The sequence below is a fragment of the Ictidomys tridecemlineatus genome, chromosome 15, assembly GCF_052094955.1.
Source record: "Ictidomys tridecemlineatus isolate mIctTri1 chromosome 15, mIctTri1.hap1, whole genome shotgun sequence".
NCBI classification, from domain to species: domain Eukaryota; kingdom Metazoa; phylum Chordata; class Mammalia; order Rodentia; family Sciuridae; genus Ictidomys; species Ictidomys tridecemlineatus.
Window position 1 is genome coordinate 5437939 of NC_135491.1, and position 22139 is coordinate 5460077.

Below are 22139 nucleotides of genomic sequence, written 5' to 3' on the forward strand. Positions count from 1 at the left end.
GCCGCAGGTCACACCCACATTCTCAGCCAATCAGCAGTTGGTGGTATTTTCAGCAGCCAATCATCGGCTGCACACGCCTACACCACTCCCTCAGCCAGTCAGGCAGAGGGAGCAGGAGCCTCAGGAGCTGAAGCACAGTGACCAGGGCTAATCAGGAGCTCACCTGCATGTCCCGCCTCTCCATGTGACCAAAGAACACCAATCAATAGGCGGGGGGCGGAGCCTTGCGAGATAACAGGGGCAGTTTTTACTTGGGGAGGCTTCTCTTGACCACATTCATGAAAGCCCACCCACCCTCCAAGCCAGACAGCTCAGAAAGGCCAGGGGAGGCCTGGGCAGCAGTGAGGACCCAGAGGGCGTGGAGGGAGGCCGCAGGAGGCTGGGATGGGCCACTCAGGACCAGGGAGCCACGGGGAGCTGCGAGCAGAGCAGAGAGCTCCCTGTGCCAATGACCCCTGACTGCATGCAGGTGACAGGCTAAGGACAGCTGGGAGGCCAAGGCCAAAGGAGGGGAGGAGGCCCGGCCAGAGCTGTGCAGGCCTGACCCTAAGGCACGGTCACTTCCTGGTTAGCTGTGGAATGGCCACGTGTGGCCAAGGGCACAGGCAGGTGCACCCTGCTGCCTCCAGAGGAGGAGCCCGCAGGTCCTGCTGCTCAGAGCACAGGGACCCGAGGTGCTCAGCACCCACCTCCAGGCCCTGCTGACGGGCCTGACTCCCTAACCCCCACCCGGCAGGTGGACGTCTCAGCCCAGGTTCAGAGAGACCCTGTCCCTCCGTTCCTCACCTGTAGGGCTTTGTAAAGTTTTGTTCTGTTTTAATGTACAAATAGTGACTGTGTGCATTTATCGGGGACAATGTGATGTTCAATGGCTTCAGACCCTGAGGACGGACACACTGGGCCAATTAGCCATCCATCACCTGGGACACCCTTCATTCCCTTGTGGTGAGGACATTTAAAATCCTCCCTTGAGGCTGGGGACATGGCCCAGTGGGTAGAGTGCTTGCTCACGGGCACAGGGCCCTGGGTCCGTCCCCAGCACCACAAACAACACTCCTCTCTTGCAATATACAGTGTGATGTTCTGTCCTTGTGACACCTGGGGGACCTGCAGGACAGTGTGGTGGATGACATAGGCCCAGAGAGACGCACAGCAGGGTCTCACTGCAGTGGAGTCAGAAAGAGCTGAGCTCAGGAGCAGAGAGGAGAGCGGAGGCCCTGGGTGGGCAGGTGGGGGAGAGGAGGAGGTGGCCACAGCACTGAGTGCAGCTGGGAACAGGTCTGGGTTCCAGTTGTGCGTGGCGCCAGGACCCAGAGGTGTCCCTCCACAGGGACCTGACTTTTCCTTGGCTTGGAAGAGGCTGTGCCTTGAGCAGGGCGGTCTCAGCCTCTCATGGCTGGATGTGGATCTCCGCGTACTCACTGTCGGGCGCCTGCTCTCCCTGCGGGCCGCTGGCCTTCACCTCATGAAACCTGAGGGCTGCATAATGGATCTCCTCATCCTCTGAGGGGCGGGTGGCCACGGCCAGGGCAGCTGGCTCTGGGGAGCCTTCCTCTGCCCGGGACTGGACCAGGCGGCTCTGAGTGGAGAGAGAGGATAGAGTCAGGGTGGACAGTGGGGAGGAGGCCAGGGCTGCAGGGTGCCCGTGTCCTCCATGCACACGGCCTTGTGCGCCAGAGTTGACCTGTCCTCATGACACTTCCCCCAGCACCAAATGCTCCACGCACCGAGCCTCGTGAACTTCCCCCAACAGCTCCATGGGGGAGGGGTTATTTCATCTCCATTTCATAGAAGTGAAAACCGAGGTTGAAGGAGGGATGCAGCTCACCCAAACTCCAGGGTAAAATCAGGGTCTCATCTTTTTCTCCCTGACCCCAAAACCCAGTGTCCTCCTGAGGGCCCCGGTGCCAGACCCTAAGCTGGGTGCTCGGTGCACCCTGTGGACACAGCAGACACAGGCCTGGCCTCTTACAGCTCATTCCTTAATGGACGGTGGTCACAATAAAGACTATTCAAAACCAAAAATCCCATCGTGCATTATGATAAGATGGGCAGGAACAGGGCACCTGGGAGAGGCCGGGCCTGGACCAGACATGCGCCCGCCCCGAGATGCTTACAGCCTGATGGGCTGGGGCAGGAGCCAGCCAAAGAAATGGTATCCCCCCAAGAGGAAGAGAAAGGACCCCCAAATGTCCTCATGTGAGTCCTGGAACCTGCAAATACATTTCCTTTTGAGAGAGACTTTGCAGGAGGAATTAAGTCCAGGACATGGAGGTGCAGAGGGATCCTGGGTTTGTGGGCAAGCCCAGGGTAGTCAGAGGGACACTTCAGTGAGGGTGGGGGACGTGAGGGACTGGAAGATGCTGCTGGGTCTGCAGATGGAGAGAGGCCCTGCCCCCCAGATCCCCAGGCCCCCCAAGACACAAAAGCAAGAAAATGTCATCTTCCAGAGCCCCCCGGGGTCCAGCGCCCACTCCCTGATTTTATTCCCGGGAAACCCATTTTGGACTTGTCACCTCCCGAATGGTAAGGTGACACGTATTTTGTTTGACGTCACTAAATCTGTGGCAAGTCTTACAGCAGCAGCGGGAAGCTAATAGAGCAGGTCAGGCAGCAGAGAGCCACGGGGCTCCCCCAGGCGTCCCCCTCATCTTAGGCGTTTCTCTGCCACCCTGGACAGCAGATGGCACCACAGAGCCACAGTGACTTGGCTCCTCCCCCTGCCTCCTGATTGTCTGAGGATTCACACTCAAGCTGCCTCTCCACCCTGAGGCCCCCAGCCCTGCTCCTCCCGGACTCTGCAGAAGCCAAGGATGCAGCTGCACACCTTCCCCACGCAGAGGCCCTCTGCACTGAGCTGCAGGACACCTCCAGGCCCATCCACCGCCCTGGCAGCCCTCTGTCCTGTCCACACCTCCTGATCCCTAAACCTGAACAGCCGTGGAGCCACTCAACACCGCATCCACAACAGGGCAGCGCAGGCCTCCACAAAGCGCTGGTCTACCTCGGGTGTGGCTTGTGGGGGACGCTGCCCCTGCCCAGGGCCACAGCATGTCATGTACCACCCATCCCTGGTCCCAAGAAGGTCCACATGCTAAATCTGAAATGTGGCTTCTCTGAGTGGGTACTGCTTTGCATGTTCCTAAAGTTGAGAAGTCGTCCAAGGAAACACTGTGAGTAGGGGCTGTCAGTACTCGGAACCCCTCCCTTGTCCAGAGCTAAAACCTATTTCAACAGAACTCCTCCTTCCCTCCCCAAGTCCCTCCTCCTACCTCGACTGGACCTCAGTGGTTGGCGCCTCCATTCTGACTGCTCAGGGCAAAGATCCGGGAGTCAAGCATCCTGGATCCTGTCACTCAATCCCCGCTCCCCGTCCACAGTGGTCCCACTCAGCTGACCTCAGGATCCAGCCAGAGGCCAGTCAAGGTTCCAGCCAGCATGACCTCCTGCCTGGCACTGCCTCCCAGCCTCCTTTATAACCTCTGGCCTCTGCCCCCCACAGACATCTGCCCCCAGCACACACACACACACACACACACACACCACAGGGTCTCTCCTGCACACAGCAGCCAGAGGACCCCTCCTCCTGCTCAGGCCTGCACCCTGCACAGCCCCACAGCAGAGGGCATTTGCATAAGCTCAGCCTCTCCCAGCTGATCTCCTGGGGTCACCTGCCTCCCTCTGTAGAGCCCAGGCCCTGCCCTCAGCCCTGGGCAGCCTCCTGTTGGAGTAACTGCACCCACTGTTCCCTCTGCCTGGAACCTCACACCACAGACTCCAGAGCCCCTCCTCACTACCCTCGCCACAATGGGAAGACACTTGGGAGAGCCTTCCATCTGATGAGGGCCCAAGAACAAGGCTGCAGAAGGGACCCTGCAGCACCTCAGCACTAAACACAGCCCAAATAGACAGTGGGCAAAGAACATGACCAGACATTTCTCCAAAAAGACACAGAAATGGCCAAGAAGCACACACACAAATCTTCAGTGTCACTAGTGATCAAAAAATGCAAATCAGAGCCACAGAGAACTGTCACCTCACATGCATTAGATGGACAGTATTAGGAAAATAATAGGAAATTAAACCAAAAAAAAAAAAAAACAGTGTTGCCAAGGATGTTGAGAAATGGGAACATCTTATGCTTCTGGTGCATGTAAGATGGTGTAGCTTCTGCAGAAACAGGAAGTTCCTCGAAAATTAAAAATAGAACACTGTACAATCCAGAAATCCTAGTTCTGGGCACATATCCAGAAGAATAGAAACAGAATCTGGAAAGGATGCTCACACAGCTGTGCATTATTCACAGTAGCCAACAAATAGAAGCAACCAGAATCCCATCAACAGATAAATGGGCAAAGAAAATGTGGTGGATATTATTCACCCTTAAAAAGAAAGACCTTCTGTCACATGCTACAACACAGACAAACCTTGAGGACGTGCTGCATGACATAAGCCAGTCACAAAAGGGCAAATCCTGGACACGTCCACCTCAGTGAGGTCCCCAGAGGAGGCAAAGGCACAGAGACAGAGAGTAGGAGGGGGGCTGGCAGGGTGGGGGGGGGAGGAGGGCAGCGGGTTGTGATCATGGATGGAGATGAAGTGCTCCGGGGATCTGCTGCCCAGCTCTAACTTCAACACGGCTAAGATGGTCAAACCCACGCTGCATGGTTTTGCACCATCGAGGACAGATCTAAAAAACAGAACCTCTCAGCCCCTCCCAGTCCTGCACCCCTCCTTCCCCAGAGTAAGTCTCTCTCTCTTGTGCCCATGCACCACCATCTGTTTGCTTGGTGGCTTGCTGCATCCCTCTGTCTAGAAGAGAAGCTCTGAGCCTCAGGTTTGCTGCTGTGTCTCATAGATGGGTCCCTGGCACCTACACAGCTGGTCCCTGGTAGGTCTCAGGGACATTCCCTGAGGGTTAAGGAATTCCAGAGCAGGCTACTTGCTGCCAAACTCTCCAAAGCAGGCTCTAGATACAAAACACAAAGGAGGAGGGTGACAGGTCCCTGGAGCAGGGAGGGTGACAGGAATGAATAGTGGGACTGCAAAGAGCCTCTGAGAGGGAGGAACAGGCAGGCCCAGGCCCAGAGGCACCAATGACCTTGTTCTGTTCTAGGGACCACAGTGAAAGCCCTCTGCAGAGGAGCCCAGTGTGGGGGGCGGGAGCAGGCTGTGGGGAGGACGGGGCCAGGAGAGCGAGCTGGGCACTCACCAGGAGAGAAAAATTAAAAAGGGGGAGAAACATGTCAGAAATTGAGATAAATATTTTAATGAAAAATACTTTTTAATCAAAATTAATGCCAAAATTCATGGAAAACAAAATAAACCCAGCATTAGTGAAAGTGTCAGCTGAGCCAACTGGAGGAACACTCTGTTTGTATGTTTTAGTGACATTTTTAATGGTCAGCTTTTTAGAGAACTTTAAAATAACTGAAATGGTCACGTTTCATTAATATGTAGCACAGCCTTTTCCTAAGTTGAGGATCTGATGTCCCCACCAGCCCTGAGGTCATTGTGCCTCCTGGCTCTGCTAGAGATGAACACGGGACGGTCTTTACAACCTACTCTTTGCTTCCCTTCTGTTCAGGGGAATGCGGCCACGCTGCACCATGACTCTGGACTGAATGACAACCCTAAGTCACCTTAGCTAACGTTACCTTACCTAGTTTTGTCAGCTCATTAGAACACTATTTGTCTCCATCCTGAGGTTTTCTTGGCACCCCTTAAATTTTCACTGAAGGCAAGTGGCTCTTGGCTCCCCCAGGCTCCTGACCTGATGGGTGGTGGGGGCCACCAGGGGCTGAGGAGCTCACTTTCCCTGTGGGTCAGCCTTGCACAGGGCCATGGTCACCATTTGCACAGACCCTGTGACACAGCAGATTCTCATGCCACAGTAGCACAGCTGAGTAGCCACAACAGGGACAGGGGGTCAGCAGCCAAGGGTCTACCGTCTGGCCCTGCAGACAGGTGTTCAAGTGCAGAGGAAGTGGACACTGGGCACCTGGAAGATGGCACCAGGTGGAAGGGGAGACAGAGGCGGGAGGTGAACAGGTCCAGGGAAGAGATCCCAGCCCCTAACCATGAGGGGTCAGGGAGTGCGGGGGCTGGTGCTCGCTGCTCTGAGGAGCCATGATGTGACACAATGGCTTAACAGGAGGACAGCAGAACAGAGGGGGGTCCCGGGGCCTGGCCAGGGAGAAAGCAGGGAGGAGGGCGCTGTCAGCAGCCCACGGTGTGGGCATCCAGCTGGACAGCCGGCTGTCCCGGGGAAGAGGGGAGAGCAGCCGAGCCACCCTCAGCAGAGCAGTCCTGGGGACATCTCTGGAGGTGTGGGGATGTGCCATGTCACTCACCTGAGAGGCCGGGCCCTGGACAGCGTTGGTATCCCCCGAGCCCCCCGCTGGCCTGGCGGACCTCTTCCTGTAGGAGCGCGCTCTGAATGGGGACACCAAGGAGCCTCAGTGGGGCCAGGGCGGGCAGAGGGCAGACGGCCACCCCACCCCTGCTTCTTGCTGAGCCCAGGAGGGCGGCCACGTGGGAGAGGATGGTCCTATCCTGGAGGCTCCTACTGGGAAGGCAGCTCCGGGCTCTGGCCTCGGAGAGTGGGGACAGCCCGGGAGCCCCTTGCTTGGACGTGGGCTTGCGTGGCTGGCTCCCCCAGAGCCCACCTGGACCTCAGGGGCCCTGGCTTCAAGCCCTCGGCCACCCAGGTCCCTCCAGCTCAGGGCCCGGCCCGGCTCGCCCTCCTCCTCTCCAGGGTGCTGCCCGGCCTCCCCGACGCCCGCCAATGCTCACCCGAGGAGGAGGAGGGTGCAGGACAGGAAGAGCAGGGAGGTAGCTCCAGCGCCCCAGAGGGCCCCCCGCGTCACTCCGAATAGAGGCCCCGCTTTGCCTGTGGACGACCAGAGGGAATCCCTTTGCCCACTCAGCTCCCAGGATCCCTCCTCCCTCCCTGATGCTCCCTGCAGGACCCTGGACTGAGCTTCCTGGTCCCTCTCCCAGACCAGGAGAACTAGGATGGGGGGGGGGGGCGTGTGGTTATTGAAATTTGGTATTCTGTTCACCATAGAATTTTTTCATCCATTTTTACTTTTTTGATTATTGCATCGTGATACTATTTTCGCTCAGTGTCTGGGCTGGTTCTGTTCTCACGGGGGTTTTCTTTGCTTTTATTCTTGGCTTCTGGCTTCTGGCTTCATCCTAAATGTTGTGCCCAAGGCAAATGCCTCAGGAGCCCTGGCCCACAAAGCAAGGGCCCTGCTGCCCAGACACCTGTCTAAGGCCCACCTGGCCTCCAAGGTCCACCACCCACCCCTTGGCCCAGCAGGGAGAGGACAGCGAGGCTCTGGGTCCCAGGCCCCCAGCTGAGGGCAGGACAGAGATGAGCTTCCCCCTCAAGCCAAGGAGGTGGCTGCAGGGACTGGTGTGGGGCAGGTGCTGTCCCCTCCTCCTGGCCCTCTCCAGCCCACTGTGACACTCACTCTGTGGTGACAGGCTCAGGGAGATGTGCTGGGAGCCCAGAGGGTTCTGCGCATGGCAGGTGAATTCCCCTCCACCCCTGAGGTGCTCTGCAGACAGCTCCAGCACCCCAGGGTCCACGGTCTGCGGGGGACACAGAGTCAGGTTCCCCCAGGACCAGCTCAGCCTGGCAGGGGGACAGCTGTCGACGACACAGAGCAGACGCAGAGATTGACCCTCCAGGACGGAAAGAGATGAGCCATTCTCCAGGGTTGTGGATGCTGTGGGGAAAGAGACAGAGGGTCAGAGTGACAAAGAGAGCAAAGGACAGAGAACCCTGGAGTCCAGAGGGGGGAGCACCCACACTCATGGACTGAATGAAGCACAGGAAAACACACCCTTGACCTGTGCCCAGGAACATGGCCAAGTTGATGTTCCTGTGACGGATGTGTTTTCCTGTACCTCCTTCAGCTACATTGACTCAAGCTCTTGAACCAGAACATGTGGCTCAGCTGTATTCTGTGCTCAGTAGCTGAGCTCACTGACGTGCACACCCAGCTGTGGACGGAGGCTCAGGACCATCCACTGCCCACTCCTGTGGGCTGAATGGACTCAGTGCTGGTTGGCAGAGGACGCCCACAGAACAGGGTCCATCTGGGCAGTGGGACACCCTCACCACCGAGAACGAGGACCCTGAGTGCTACTGACATGCAGTGACCTCTCAGTCCCCAGGTGCACAATCCAAAGCTCAGCGCATCCTGCATGGATATTGGCCACGTCAGGGAGGGACCTAGGCTCTGGGGACAGACTGCTCTGTGTGTGTGCCCTGGACTGTGCCTCCTCCCACAAGCACTTAGAGCAAAGCTGTTGGGGAATAAGAAGAGGAGGCTGGAGGCAGGTCCAGGAGGAGGCTGGGAGGGGGCCTGGGAAGCCCAGTTCTGCTGTGAGAGTGTCACCATGTCCCTGTGGGGGTGAGGGGCAGGCGCTGGAGTCCAGGGAGCCTGGGAGGGTGGGGACAGGAGCTCAAGGCACATGTGGGGCTTAGGTGGGGAGGGGTCAATGGGTTCCCCAATAAGGGGCTCTGTCACCAGGTGAGGGGACCCAGCCCTGCCCTGAGCTGAAGAGGCCCTGCCCCCAGCCCCAGCGAGGCCCCTCCCTACCTGGGCCAGCTCCTGGGGACACAGTTACACTCAGGTTCTGTGGAGAGTCTGGGGCAGGGAGACACGCAGACCTGTCAGTGGGAGGCTGGGGACATCAGCCTCTGTCCCAGGAGCCTCATGGTGGGGAGGGGTGGAGGCTGCATCCTCCTGGCCCCCCCCCACATGATTTCAGGACCCAGCACCCAGTGGCCAGGGTCTGGCCCCTCTCCCTCTCCCTCAGGGACCAGCCCCATCAGAGCCCCAGGTGTCCCAGCCCAGCTCTCACATGTGACGTTCAGGTGGACGGTCTTTGTCCTGGTCACACGGGCCCCAGGCAGGGTCACCTGGCAGGTGAGGTTGGTGCCATGGTCCTGGGGCCGCGGGGTGAGGGTGAGCACTGAGGAGTGGGTGACGTTGGGGCCCAGGGAGGACACAGAGGGCCCTTCCCAGGAGAAGGTGGGGGGCGTCCCCTGCTCACAGGCCCAGGGCACAGAGCAGGTCAGGTTGCTGGGACGGCCAGACTCCAGGGTCCCAGGGACGAGGATGTCAGGGGTGTGGGTCAGGGCTGGTGAGCAGAGGGGGACAGGCAGGGTCAGGAGGGAGGGGGGAGGTGGGGCCCTAGAGAAGCTCAGGCTCTGACCCAGCTGCTCCCTGAGCCCCTAATGCCTGACCCCAACTCCCCCAGGGCAGGGTCCCACCCAGCTCTGCCCCGTGACCTCCCTGAGGCTGCCTTGACCTGGAGCCTTACCTGTCACATTCACTGAGACCCAGTATTTTCTGTAACTGTATTTCAAGTGTCCTCTCTCCACCCGAAAGTAGTAGGACCCTGCGTCCGTCTTCCTGGCGTCTCTGATGCTCAGGGAGCAGTTGTCGGTACTTGGGTCCCCAAGGAGGTGGAACCGGCCCTGGGTCTCCTCCTGCACCTTCCTGTCAGGGTTGTTGGTGGCCACTGGAGCATCAGTGCTCTTGTCCCGTAGCCGGAACCAGTAGCCATGAGCTGGGTCCGTGTTAGTCCAGCTGCTCCAGGGGTAGGAGAATTGGCAGGGCACATGGACACACAGGCCCTCCTGCACTGTCACCTTCTTCTTCTCCAACTTCAGGGTGTAATCTGGCTGGGCATAACCCCCCTGGCCCTCCAACCGCCCAAAGCCCTGCAGCAGGGGCAGCAGCAGCAGCAGCAGCAGCAGCAGCAGCAGCATGTCGGCCGGGGCTGCAGGGCCGCAGGGGAAGTCTGCCCCAGAGCTCCTCTCTGAGGAACTAAGAGCCCACAGGAGGAGGCCCACGGGAAAGGGACAGAGGGGACGGTGGCCTCCTAGAGGAGGAGCTTCAGCCAGCCTCTGCCAGGGCGGCCTCTGCCCTTGGAGACCAGCCCCCACCACCACATCCAGCCTGCAGCCCTGAGGACAGAGAGGACAGGGACCCTTCCTGTGTCACCCTGTCTCCTCCCTCCCTGTTGACGTCTTTCCTCTTGGGAGACTTTTCTGCAATGTCACTCAATGGGCTTCCTCTAACCAGAGCCCTGAGTGACCCCAGGGCCATTGACGATTGTAGGGTCAGGAGATGAGGGAGGCCACTGGGGTGAGCAGGTCCCCTCTCCTCCCTCCCTCAGCAGCCACACAGTGTGACACCCTCTCTGCACAGAAGACTTGGACATTGACCTCAAGAAGTCACTGCTAAGGGGACAGATACTAAGTCCTCAGGCACCTGGGCCACGGTGGGGTCTACTGGGCAGCGTGGAAGGCTGCTCCCGCCCTGGCTGGACTTTGGTCCCAGGGGACTGTGCAGAGGAGACACAGGGCTGAGTTCTCTATGGTAAAACACCAAGGACACAGAGGGACCCAACTGGCAGGTGGCCTGAGGGACAGAGACCCAGGCTGAGGCCTCATGAGGAGGGACTGGCCAGGAAGACAGTGGGAAGGGAAGAGGCAGATTTTAAAAGGTGCAAAACGTCCCCTCAATCACCAGCCACCAGGACGGACTCCCTCACCACCATGCTCTCTGCTGCGGGTTACTCCAGAGCATGTGGACCTGGGGCCTCCAGAGCTGGTTGGCTCTGCCCCAGGAGTCCCAGGAACAGAAGGCACAGAGCACGAAATGCCAGTGTCGACGTCCCCCCTGGGGTGGCCAGGATTTCGTGTGAGCAGCAGCATGCGCCTGAGTAGAGTGATTTGCAGCTGGGGCACGTCCTGGGGGTCCTGGGAGGGGGAGCGCTGTGACTCGTGTGGGTTTTCCTTGAAACCTTTTTCTAGGGGAGGTGGAAAGATGTGTCATGTGGGTAAATGTGCCCCCACACAACAGCTCCGTGATTGAGAGCCAAATGAGTGTCCTCCAGGACAGGCCACCAGAGCACCCAGGGCCACCATTGTCCTGCTCCCCGTGGCCACCCCCGCTCCCCTCTGGCAGCCCTGGCCTCCTCTGCAGTTCTCCATCTGAGCTCACCCCCTGCAACACCATGGCTTCCTCTGAGACTCTGTGCAACAGAAAGTTGGGCTGTGTTCGTCCACTCAGCCCCATGGACCTGTCCATTCCATGGTATCCCCAGAACCAGCTCCCAAACCTGGGGTGGGGTCGTGCACTGTGACGGCTGGGGGGAGGGGTGGGGTTCCACACGCAGCCCCCCCTCACCACCCCCTGCATTGCCAGCTGCAGTCCCACCTGCAGCCCTCCTAGGCCCCCCGCTGCCCAGACATCCTCCCAGCAGGAGCAACTGCAGAGCCCAGTGGTCAGAAGGGCTGCTCAGGACCCTCTGTTTTCCTTCGTCTCCAATTTGCAAATAAAAACAGAAGAACAGGAAGGAGAGACCTGGGGAAGCCACAGAGAATCCACATGTAAGAGAGGAACTTGTGAGAGAGCTAGAGAAGCCCTCTTGTTCCACTTCCCCAATTTAGAAGAAGACACCCAGGTCAGAGTGGTGAGTGCTGTGGGCTGAATGCTGTCTCCCTCCAAAATCCACATGGTGACATCCTAACTGCTAAGGGGAGGGTCACAGGAGGTGGGGACATTGGGAGATGATTGGTCCTGGGGGCAGAGCCCTGATGGATGAGATTAGTGTCCCTTACAGAAGGGACCCAAGGGAGCTCCTTTGCCCCTCTGCCACAGGAGGACACAAGGAGGAGGCAGGGTCGAGGAGGACACTGGCCTCCCCAGACATGGGGTCTGCCAGCCCCTGGGCTGTGGGCGTCCAGAACTGTGAGGAGCAGATCTCTGCTGTGCACAAGCCCCAGGTGATGGCCTCCCCCCACAGCCCAAGGACTCAGAAGGCAGGTGGGTCCCCTCTTGCCTCTTGTCTGGGGCAGCACCTCATCAAACGTTGTCCACCAGGGCTGACGGGGCTGGGGAGGAGAAGTCCCGCCAGATGGGGAGGGAAGGACTGTCCAGTCTGTCCAGGGGACAAGGAGAAGCTGCATTCATGCCACAGCCAGGTGGTGCCCATTCACACTGGGCCCTGAGGTCTGCAGCTGAGGGGTGAAGAGGACAGGTCCAGTGGTTTCCTTGAGGGACAGCAACGTCAGGTTGGGGACACACAAGTCCCCAGACAATGCCAGTGCCACAGGCAGGTGGCTGAGATGGGCACCAGCTGGGGGTGGAGGGGATCTTGCTCTTCTGGAGAGGAAGGTGAACTCTCAGGGGACACAGGCAGAGGGACATGGTGGGGACGTCGGGCAGACCTGAGGGACATGGGTGACCCAGGGGACGCTGAGACAAAGGCCATCCCTGGCTGAGTTCCCCACACCTCTGAAGCCCCCTCTGCTGAGGTCCTCAGCCAGCAGTGAGTCTGTGCTCCGTCTGTGTCCACTCCCGCTCTGCCCAGCAGGGAAAGGGCGCTGCTCAGAGTGGGCACTGCCTCTGCTCAGGACTGGCTCTGGCTTGGGGATGGGAGGCCTTGGGGTGCTGTCCGTGGTGCCATGAGAGTGGGTTCTGACCCAGGAGATGCGACAGCTCTGTGCAAGAGCCTGACCAAGAGTCTGCAGTCAGGGGTCAGCACGTCAGGTGCGCCAGGGAGAGCCCAGATCCACCTGGAAGGGGGCACTCAGGAGGGGACAGATCTCTGCTACTGTCCTGTCCACCCTCAGGAATGCCCTATGGACCACACCAGGCTGCTGGCTCTGTCCCCATTTCACCTCCCTACACCCGTGACTGAGAGGGGGATTGTCCTTGGCAGGGGGACGGGGCAGCTGGTGTGCAGGTGGGTGAGCCGCTGTGGGAAACAGTCTCCAGACACAACCCAGACCCCACCCACAGGACAAGGGGTTCCTCGGTCACTAGAGGGTTATCCCCTTCCCACAGCCCCTCCTCTGGGGGTGACTGGAGCCCAGGGCTGCTCTGGCCATAGAATGTGGAGGCTGAGAAGTTCAGAGACTGAGGAGGTCAGGCAGCCTCCACCCCACCCATGGATCCCTGGGCACCTGGGCATCCTGGGCCCCTGCTGGACAGAGACCCACGTGGACGAGCACCAAGATGTCACATGTCCCACCCTGACAGAGGCCACCATCTCAGTGCAGCTGCCTGAGAGAGCCCAGGGCCAACCACCAGCCACAGTGCCCAGCCGGGGTCCCGCCCACCCACAGCAGGGGACGTACAATCCACTGAGTCCTGGGGCTGATGGTCAGCAGTACCTGCCTGGAATAGCAGGCCACGGGGCACAGCTGAGGGAGAAGGAGGGACTGCACTGGGCTGCTCTTCTTGCTCACTGATCTGAGAGGACTGCTCTTAGCTGGCCACGAGGAGCCCTGGGTGAAGACCCTCTGGAGGTCTCCACTCGGTCAGCCTGGCCAGGCCGGAACTGCATTCCCAGAATCCTCTGCTCTACATGCTCCAGGCTAAAGTGGACCCAGGACCAGGCAGAAGGAGAAGCAGCCACAGGGCTGGGAGGGTCAGGAAGCCTGGCCTATTACAGGGATGGTCACAGGTCACCAGGATCTGTTGGTCATCTCACTGGTGTGACACAATGGCTCCTAACTTCCAGGCCAGAGGGAGGGAACTGGGGACAGCCACTGGGAGAGGGATCACTGAGTGCTGGGGCAAGCACTGGTGGCCCAGGTGGACCCAAGTGGCCGAGACTGAAATGGACAGCAACATGCAAACAACCAGGGAAAATGTCGTCCCTTATGCCAAGACAGTGACCTAGGACCTCTGACCTGACCTCTAGGGTTCTATTCACAGGTGCCCCATCCTCCCAGGAAAGAGGACAGGGTAAGGCCCATCTCAGAACTAGGAATGTACAGTGCCTAGGTGTGTGTGTGTGTGTGTAGGTGTGTGTGTGGGTGTGTGTGTGTATGAGGTGGGGGAGAGAGAGAGAGAGAGAGAGAGAGAGGGAGGGAGGGAGGGAGGGAGGGAGAGAGAGAGAGAGAGAGAGAGAGAGAGAGAGAGAGAGAGAGGAGGCGGGGGAGAGAGCCAGGCAGACACTGCAGAGTCAGGCTCTTCTCTGATGCTATAATGAAGCAGCTGAGTCTGGTGATTTATAAAGAGCAGAAGTTCATTAGCCTCATGGCTCTGGAGGTTCCACAAGAAGAGCGTGGAGCCCCATCTTCTTCCCTGGGGGTGCTCCCTGCTGTGTCATAACCTGGCAGAGGGCACCACAGGGTGGGGTGGGGCAAGCACGCCAGCCCAGGTCTCTTCTGACAAAGCCACAAATGCCATCAGGGGTCCCCACCCCATGAGCTCATCTAATCCTACTCAACTCCCAAAGGTCCCTCCTCCTGTGGCTTTGGGACCACATTTCCCCATGTGGACTTTGGGGGACACATTCCAGCCACAGCAGATGACATAGAGTTACAAAGCAAGTAGGAGCCGGGTTGCATGTTACCAGGTATTGTCATAGACGGGATTCCTGTCCCCTGATGTCCCATGACCCCATTCACATCTGTAACCTGAGAACCCTGGGGTGGCTGTGCCCATTGTAGGTGACACAGAGGTAGACCATTAAAGCCACAGATTTATGGGGGACAACAAATCTACAATGCAACAGAGCCTCAGGGTGGGGTAAGGACAGTACAGTGTTACCAAGGGAACGTTCAGGTGGCAGAGGACTGTCCCCTGGGATTCCCACCAGCATCTCCCTCAGAGCACTGGGTGCTGAGGTCCCTGCCCTGCAGCGCCCCCAGGCTCCCCCAAGCTCAGCGTGTGACACCTGAGAGGACTTCAGCAGAGCTCCTGAGTTGGTCACGGGCTGGTCAAGGTGACGTGGGACAGGAACCTGCCTGCAGGGGAACAAGGACTTGCCATCTCTGACCCCAGCCTTCCCCATGTGAGCGGGGGCTCTGGCCCTGCCATGGGGTGGCGGAGACCCACCCTTTCCTTCTTACTTGGAACGTCACTGAAGGCGGTGGTGCCGGGGAGAGCAGGTCTGGGACGAGATGCAAGTTCCTGCTCAGGGTGGGGTGCGGCCACGGATGCTGCCTCCCTCCGTCTACAGCCAGAGTCAGCACAGAAGGTGGAGTCTGGGCTCCCTCTCCTACATCTGTCCCCAGGAACCAGGCCCTCAGCGTCCCTAACCTGAACTCTCCCTGGGGTCCCCGTTGCTCTCAGGGTCCTGGAGCCCTGGCCCCACTCCTAGGAGACGTCCAGCTGGACAGTTCCTCCACTCACCAGCCCCAGAACACAGCGTGCATGGTGCTCCATGTCACCTTCCCAGGTACAGAGCGAGACCTGATGATGGCTGCCAGCGCCCTGGTCTTTCTGACCTGGGGTCAACCTTCTCCTTCCAACCTGACCCTGACCCCGTCTGTCTGGAGGCCCATGGAGGTGGCTCAGCACACAGTGAAACTGTCCTCCCAAGACAGGGACCTGGGGAGCCCAGGCCCTGGGCGGTGCTGTCCACGGTGCTGAGCAGCGTTGGTGGGGCCTGGGCTTAAAACCCACCCACTCTGCAGAGGACTCAGGGCCCACGGCAGGGGACCCAGCTCAGGCCAGGAGAGTGGGCGGGAAGGTCTGGCCTGTCTGACAGGAAGGATCTGGGAACACGCAGGCCTCGCCCATGGGCTGGGATCTGGAAAGCTGCCGTCCCCTTCCTGGTCCATCGTGGACTCTCCTGTTGTCCCTGCTCCTTTAGGAACACTGCGTCTCCAGGAAACCCCATGGGGCCTAAGGTTGAAAATCCGAAACCTGAAGAGAGAAGGATTCAGGGAGATGGGCCATGGGCACAGAGGGGACAACTGAGGGACAAGGACTCATGGGTGAGGGGCATCTATTCCAGAGACTGATCATCATAATACCAAGAAGTGGGGTCACTGTCCTTAGGACGGTCTTCCAGCAGGTTCTTTCAAAGGTGCTTCTCACCAGACTTTGCTGGTGCAGTTTATGCTAATTCAACAGTTTCAGGGGATCCAGGAGAGACCAGAGGACTCCCCCTTTCCTGAGTGTCGGCTGTGCTCTGTGACAGCCCTCCCACAGGCACAGTGAATGAACATACAGACAGTAGGTCCTCAGCGCTCTAACTTCTGGATCCTCAGAGAGGATAAGATTAGGAATAAACCATCTGTGGCCCCCCACTCCCCATTTTGGGTTCAGGACCCTCCCATCTTCTCCCCACTCCCACTCCCCATAACAGAACCAGAGCTAGCCCAGGCCTTCACAAGTCTGGGGCCCATGCACTAGACCCCTGTCACAGACACTTAACCACTGTGGTCCTGGACCTCGAGTCAAGAGTAAAGGATCCTCCTAGGGCCACCAGGGACAACTTCTAATGACAGGGGAACTTGGCCACAATCCTAAAGAATAAGAAGACTCCTGGGAGTGTCCCCAGCATTGTTCTGCACATGGAAAAAGCTCAAAGTCATCAGTGCTCGCACTATGACCACCTTATTATCTACTCTGCCAAACAAATGCCACAAGACTCAGTGGATCTTACACATCCTTCAAATCTCATGGTTTCTCTGGGTCTGAAATCAGAGTGCAGCTGAGTCAGGTCCTACAGCATAAGGCCTCTCACAGGCCATGATCCAACGGATGCTCCAGTCATTTGAAGGACAAGGGAAGGAGTCCCCCCCAGGACGACTCTTGAGGTTGGGGAAAGGAGTAGGGTCCTGAAGCTGCTGGTGGAGGACCAGTCAGAGGCCCTGATTTATTAATGACAGCAGACACACGTTCAAGACAGGTTGCAGGCCATCTTGAGGGTGAGAAGCTTCAGGAATAAAGAAAAGAATTCACGTTCAAGGGGGAGCGTGGGCCATCTCCAGGGGGAACCAGCAACACCTTGGTCTGGGGTGTCCACATTCACACTGGGACAGTAGTTAGGGCCTGGACTAGAGGGGAGCAGGGCTGTTTCTCTGGCCCTTGTGCATTGCCCTCGAGTCCATCTTTGAGACAGGGCAGGGGCTGAGGACCTGAGTTGGTGGCTCAGGAGGGCTTGTTTGGCATTCCAGTGGCTCATGGACGCTTCTCTTTTGAGACTCACTATACCTTTACTTTTCTGCATCCCCAAGTTCCTCCCTCAGGGCCAGTGCAGAGGCCACCCTCAGAAATGTAGGAAGACACTGCATGGACCAAAGTCCCCAGGGCCACAGAAAGACGGAGACCTGGCAGGGACGGGCCAGACCACTGTCCCCTCTACCAGGCAACAGTTGCTTCAGTGACCCTACAGAGAGCAAGGCATGTTGAGGTGGAAGGTGGGCAGGGCTGCAGTACAGCCTGAGGAAGGTGGCTTTATTGTGATGGCACTGGGGAGCCCTGCCAGGGTCCTCACACGGAGAGACACTCATCCATCGGGAACTCTGAGGGAAGACTCAGGTTCTGAAGGAGATTCCAGAAAGGGGGGCCAGGGAAGCCTTTGGGCCCCTCAGTTTTGGGTCTCCAACATCTCAGGATCCCATCAAGGCCTGTCTCACCCACCGTCCTCCACCCTGAGCTCCACCCCAGGTCCATGGTAAAGCAGAGGGTAGTCGTGTCACTGCCCGAGGTCTGCACGGAGGACCTCAAGTGCACCCACCATCGACCTCAACTGCACCCACCATCGCAGCTCTCTCCCACACTCACCTGTGCACATGCACCACTACCACCCCCAGGGCCAGCACAGACCCACTCCATCCCCATCCTCCGAGAAGCCCCTCCCATGTGCATTCTGCCCTGTACAAGTCCTGATCCTCCGCACCCCCTTCACTCCCTCCCCGCAACCCCTCCTCAAAGGGTGCAAATCCCATGTTCTATAATTCCTGTAGCCTATAGTGACCACAAAACCAGGAAATCAGGACAAAGCTGTTTCCCCTCCAGGCGATCCAGCGGCCAAAGCTTTCTGCCAGAGCAACAGCATGGACTGCTCAGTGCCCGCGCAGGCGCAGAGGAGAGGCCCAGCAGTGCCCTTGGAGCCTCAGGCCGAGTGGAAGCCTGGACCACAGGGTTGGAGGGAATCCCCCAGCCTCAGGCTCCCCGAGGACTGTTGCATTCTGGGAGTCGTAGGCCAGGCAACACCAAGGCCTGGGGGTGACCAAATCGTGCAGAGGCAGGAGGAGGCGGAGCTGCGTGTCGGGAGCAGGGTCTTCGCCTGCCGAGTCTCGGACCCCAGCAGCCTGGCCCTGAGGGTGTGGGGGTCTGCAGAGGAGGGAGAGGACGGCTCTGGGGGAGAGTCCACAGCACGGCCCTGGGAGGCCCTCTCTTCCAGGCTGTCCTGTTCCCCTGTCACCCTCCCTGGAGGGGACAGGCTGCTGGGAAAGCCGTTGAGGAAGTGGGCACATGCTGGACGCTGGTGCTGGGGACAGATGGCAGGAGCTGAGGAACATCCGGTGAGCAGGGAGACCAGGGTCAGAGTGGACAGATATCAAGGAGGTCAGGTTTAGGAGGAAAGAAACTCCAGGTGGTGACTGAGGGGACCAGGGAGGTACAGCAAGGTCGAGGTGGGGACCCAACTGGCTCTGCTGTAGAGAAGGGCCCTGAGCCAAGGACCCACAAGACCCCAGCAGGAAGGGGGGCTTCAGGATGGGGACAGGCAGCTCAACTGTGGCCATGGGAAGCTGGCCTGGGGACGTGATGGAGAAGGGACCCTGGGCATGTGGGATGCTGAGACACTTCATCACTGACCTGGGACTAACTGGTGACAGCATTTCTGTGTTCCTCGCCCATAGCTGGCCTTTCTGCCCTCTTCCTGGGGGACCTCACTCTGAGGGAAGAGACCAGGGCCTTCAGGGGAGCAACTTGGGTACAGTGGGCAGGGGTCCCTGCCCTGTGCCCTGTCAGGGGCTGGAGGTGACTGAGGGAGTCCGAGGAGGCCTGGTATGAAGACCTCCTTGAGAGACCCATTTCCCCCACATTGGGCCAGAACTGGGGACAGACAGCGATGGCCCATGGCCCAGGCAGAGTCCTCAGCACTCGTTCTTGACCCCTAGGGTCCCCAGCGCTGGGACTCTGGGATTCAGCGCCAGAAGCCTGCCCTGCCCACACCTCCTCTCCACCCCTGGGCAGCGCTGACCTGAGCAAGATGAGGCAGAGGCCGAGGAGCAGGATCTTGACAGCCACCTCCCCGATGGCCACCAGGACCACCTGGGCCATGGGCCCTGACCTCCCTGCAGAAAAGTGGATGAGGCCAGAGTCACCTGCTAATCCACAACCCAGGTCCCTCTTCCCACACGAGGCTATGGACATGGCTCCTCAGGCCTCCTCCATCCCTAGTGTGGGGCCATCAGCCCAGGCCACCCCCCAGGCCCTGACTGCCCAGCAGCTGGACAGGAAGAGCATAACTTTCTCATTGTCACAACAAAGTCTTTTGCTAATCCATCGACACCATCAAGAAAATGAAGAGACAACACACAGACCTGGAGCACAGAGTGGCCAGTCACAGGGTTGGGGGTGGACAGGTCACTTTCCAGTGTGTGGAAAACCCTCCTAGGGCTCCAGTGACCAAAGACCCACACACCCAGGCTAAAGCAGGATCCTGGGATTTGAAAACACCCCCTCTGATTTGTGTATAAATGACCATACGTACACATTACCTTCACGGGGACCTTCATGACAGTCAAAGCTGCAGTGACTGTCCCCTTCACACCCACAGCAGAGCACAGTTTGCACAGAGGAAAACCCCAGTGTTGGTGAGAGTGTGGAGGATTCAGGACGCGTGGACAATGCTGGTGGGAATTCAGGGTGTCTGACGCTGGGGGAGGGGCAGTCATCCTGACACAGGGACAATGACAAGAGCCTTGGTAGCTCCATCCACAGGTTATTCCCAAGGAACAGGAAACCTTTGCTCAGAGTAATACGTCCTTTGAGGTCATGCCCCAGTCTGAGAAGAGCTTGGGACCCAGGTGCCTCTGCGTTCAGGAGCTGAGCTCACTGAGTGCACCCCCAGCTGTGGACGCAGGCTCAGGACCATCCACTGCCCACTCCTGTGGGCTGAATGGACTCAGAGCCAGGACGGCCAGTTGGTGGAAGATCCCACAGAACAGGGTCCATCAGTGACATTTGACACCACCAGGAACAAGGACCCTGAGTGCTACTGACATGCAGTGACCTCTCAGTCCTCAGGTGGACAAACCAAGGCTCAGCACAGCTTTCATGGACACTGGTCACTTCTGGGAGGGACCTAGGCTCTGGGGACAGCCTGCTGTGTGTTCTGTGTGTGCCCTGGACTGTGCCTCCTCCCACAAGCACTTAGATCAAAGCTGTTGGGGAATAAGAAGAGGAGGCTGGAGGCGGGTCCAGGAGGAGGCTGGGAGGCACCCTGGGAAGCCCAGTTCTGCTGTGAGAGTGTCACCCTGTCCCTGTGGTGCTGAGGGGCAGGTGCTAGAGTCCCAGGGAGCCAGGGAGGGTGGGGACAGGAGCTCAAGGCAGTGGTGGGGCTGAGGGTGGGGAGTGGTCACTGGATTCCCCAACAAGGGGCTCTGTCACCAGGTGAGTCCAGCATGAGGGGGACCCAGCTCTGCTCTGAACTGAGGTGGCCCTGTTCCCCCAGCCCCAGCGAGGCCCCCCCTGTCTGGGCAGCCCCTGGGGAGACAATGACTGCAGGGCTCTCTGCAGCATCTGGACAGGAAGGTGGTTTGTTTCCCCTTTTAGTTGGATTGAAGATGAGGCAGCACTCCCCACACCCACCCCATGACTACAGACACACAGAGGGACAGGCCTGTGCCCTCCAAGGTCCCTGACTCAACTAGGTCCCCAGGACATGGATAAAAATTGTCATTAGCCTTGAGACCCCAAGCCTCCTTCCCTAACCCTCACCCAACCTGGGACCCAGGTGTCCTGGCCCATCACTCACAGGTGACATTGAGCTGGATGGTTCTCTCTGTGGTCACACCAGCTGCAGGGAACTTCACCTGGCAGGTGAGGTTGGTGCCATGGTCCTGGGGCCGCAGGGTGAGGGTGAGCACCGAGGAGTGGGTGATGTTGGGGCCCAGGGAGGACACAGAGGGCCCTTCCCAGGAGAAGGTGGGGGGCATCCCCTGCTCACAGGCCCAGGGCACAGAGCAGGTCAGGTCGCTGGGACAGCCAGACTCCAGGGTCCCAGGGACGAGGATGTCAGGGGTGTGGGTCAGGGCTGGTGAGCAGAGGGGGACAGGCAGGGTCAGGAGGGAGGGGGGAGGTGGGGCCCTGAGAGAAGCTCAGGTTCTGACCCAGCTGCTCCCTGAGCCCCTAATGCCTGACCCCAACTCCCCCAGGGCAGGGTCCCACCCAGCTCTGTCCTGTGACCTCCCTGAGGCTGCTCTGGAGTGGGTGTGTTACCTGTCACATGCACTGAGACCATCTTGTCATAATAATTCCACTTAAACGTTCCTTTCTCCAACCTGAAGAAGTAGGAGCCACTGTCGCTGCACTTGGCGTCTCTGATGCTCAGGGAGCAGTTGTTGGTTCCTGGGTCCCTGAAGAGTTGGAACCGATCCTTGGTCTCCTTACTCACTTTCCAAGTAGAGTTGGTGGTGGCCACTGCAGGGCCCTGATCTGTATTGGTCCCTGCATGGAACCAGGAGACAGAGACTTGGCCATTCCTTGAGCAGTGGTAGGAGAAGCTGCAGGGCACCAGGACACACAGACCCTCCTGCACCCTCACGGACTTGGGCACATCCACTCTGTGTTCTGGATCCTTAGGGGAGCGCCTTTGGGGATGCTGAGCGTCATCACGGGGCACACTCCCTGGCCCCTCTTCACAGGTCCCCTCCACTGCCCACAGCAGGGACAGCAGCAGCAGCAGCCGCAGCATCAGGAGGCAGAGGGTCCTGGGCTCCTGGGACTGAGCAGAGCAGCGAGAGCCTGCGGAGGGGAAGCTGCAGGACCCACGGAAGCTGGGGAGGGGCCGAGCCTGGGCGGTTCTCAGAAGAGGAACCTCAGACCCGCTCACCACTGCAGTCCATCTGCCCTGTGCTGAGGAGGGACACCCCACAGCCAGAGACCCAGAGGCCTGCCAGAGAGGGGCAGAGGAGAGAGGAGACCAGGCCCTGCCCCGTCTTGGGTGCTTCCCTGGAACACTCAGTCGGGACCAGGACCCTGGGGACACTGGAAGCACATGACACTTGTGGGGTTCGAGGTCCTCCCACCCTGAGGGCCTTTTCTGTGTGTACTGGTCACCCCAGGAGCTGGCTAACTCCTGCCTGGACCTGGGGCCACACTCCTCTCATTCCGTGGAGT

The 22139-nt window shown here is 59.0% G+C and overlaps 2 protein-coding genes across 2 annotated transcripts; both read right to left on the reverse strand.

Annotated features, from left to right (window-relative positions):
* Positions 1 to 224: 224 nt before the first annotated feature.
* On the reverse strand, positions 225 to 10093 carry LOC144370698 (sialic acid-binding Ig-like lectin 8). Its single transcript, XM_078031511.1, has 7 exons — positions 9346 to 10093; positions 8884 to 9162; positions 8619 to 8666; positions 7482 to 7739; positions 6796 to 6892; positions 6354 to 6435; positions 225 to 1579 (listed from the first exon to the last, which is right to left on the reverse strand). Exons 1-7 carry the CDS (start codon positions 9794 to 9796, stop codon positions 1391 to 1393), a joined length of 1404 nt encoding a protein of 467 aa, XP_077887637.1. The 5' UTR covers positions 9797 to 10093; the 3' UTR covers positions 225 to 1390.
* An 8462-nt stretch (positions 10094 to 18555) lies between these two features.
* Positions 18556 to 21965, reverse strand: LOC144370697 (myeloid cell surface antigen CD33-like). The gene is made up of 4 exons (XM_078031510.1): positions 21240 to 21965; positions 20776 to 21054; positions 18997 to 19090; positions 18556 to 18687 (listed from the first exon to the last, which is right to left on the reverse strand). The coding sequence occupies exons 1-4, from the start codon at positions 21712 to 21714 to the stop codon at positions 18615 to 18617; spliced, it is 921 nt and encodes a 306-aa protein (XP_077887636.1). The 5' UTR covers positions 21715 to 21965; the 3' UTR covers positions 18556 to 18614.
* Positions 21966 to 22139: the final 174 nt, after the last annotated feature.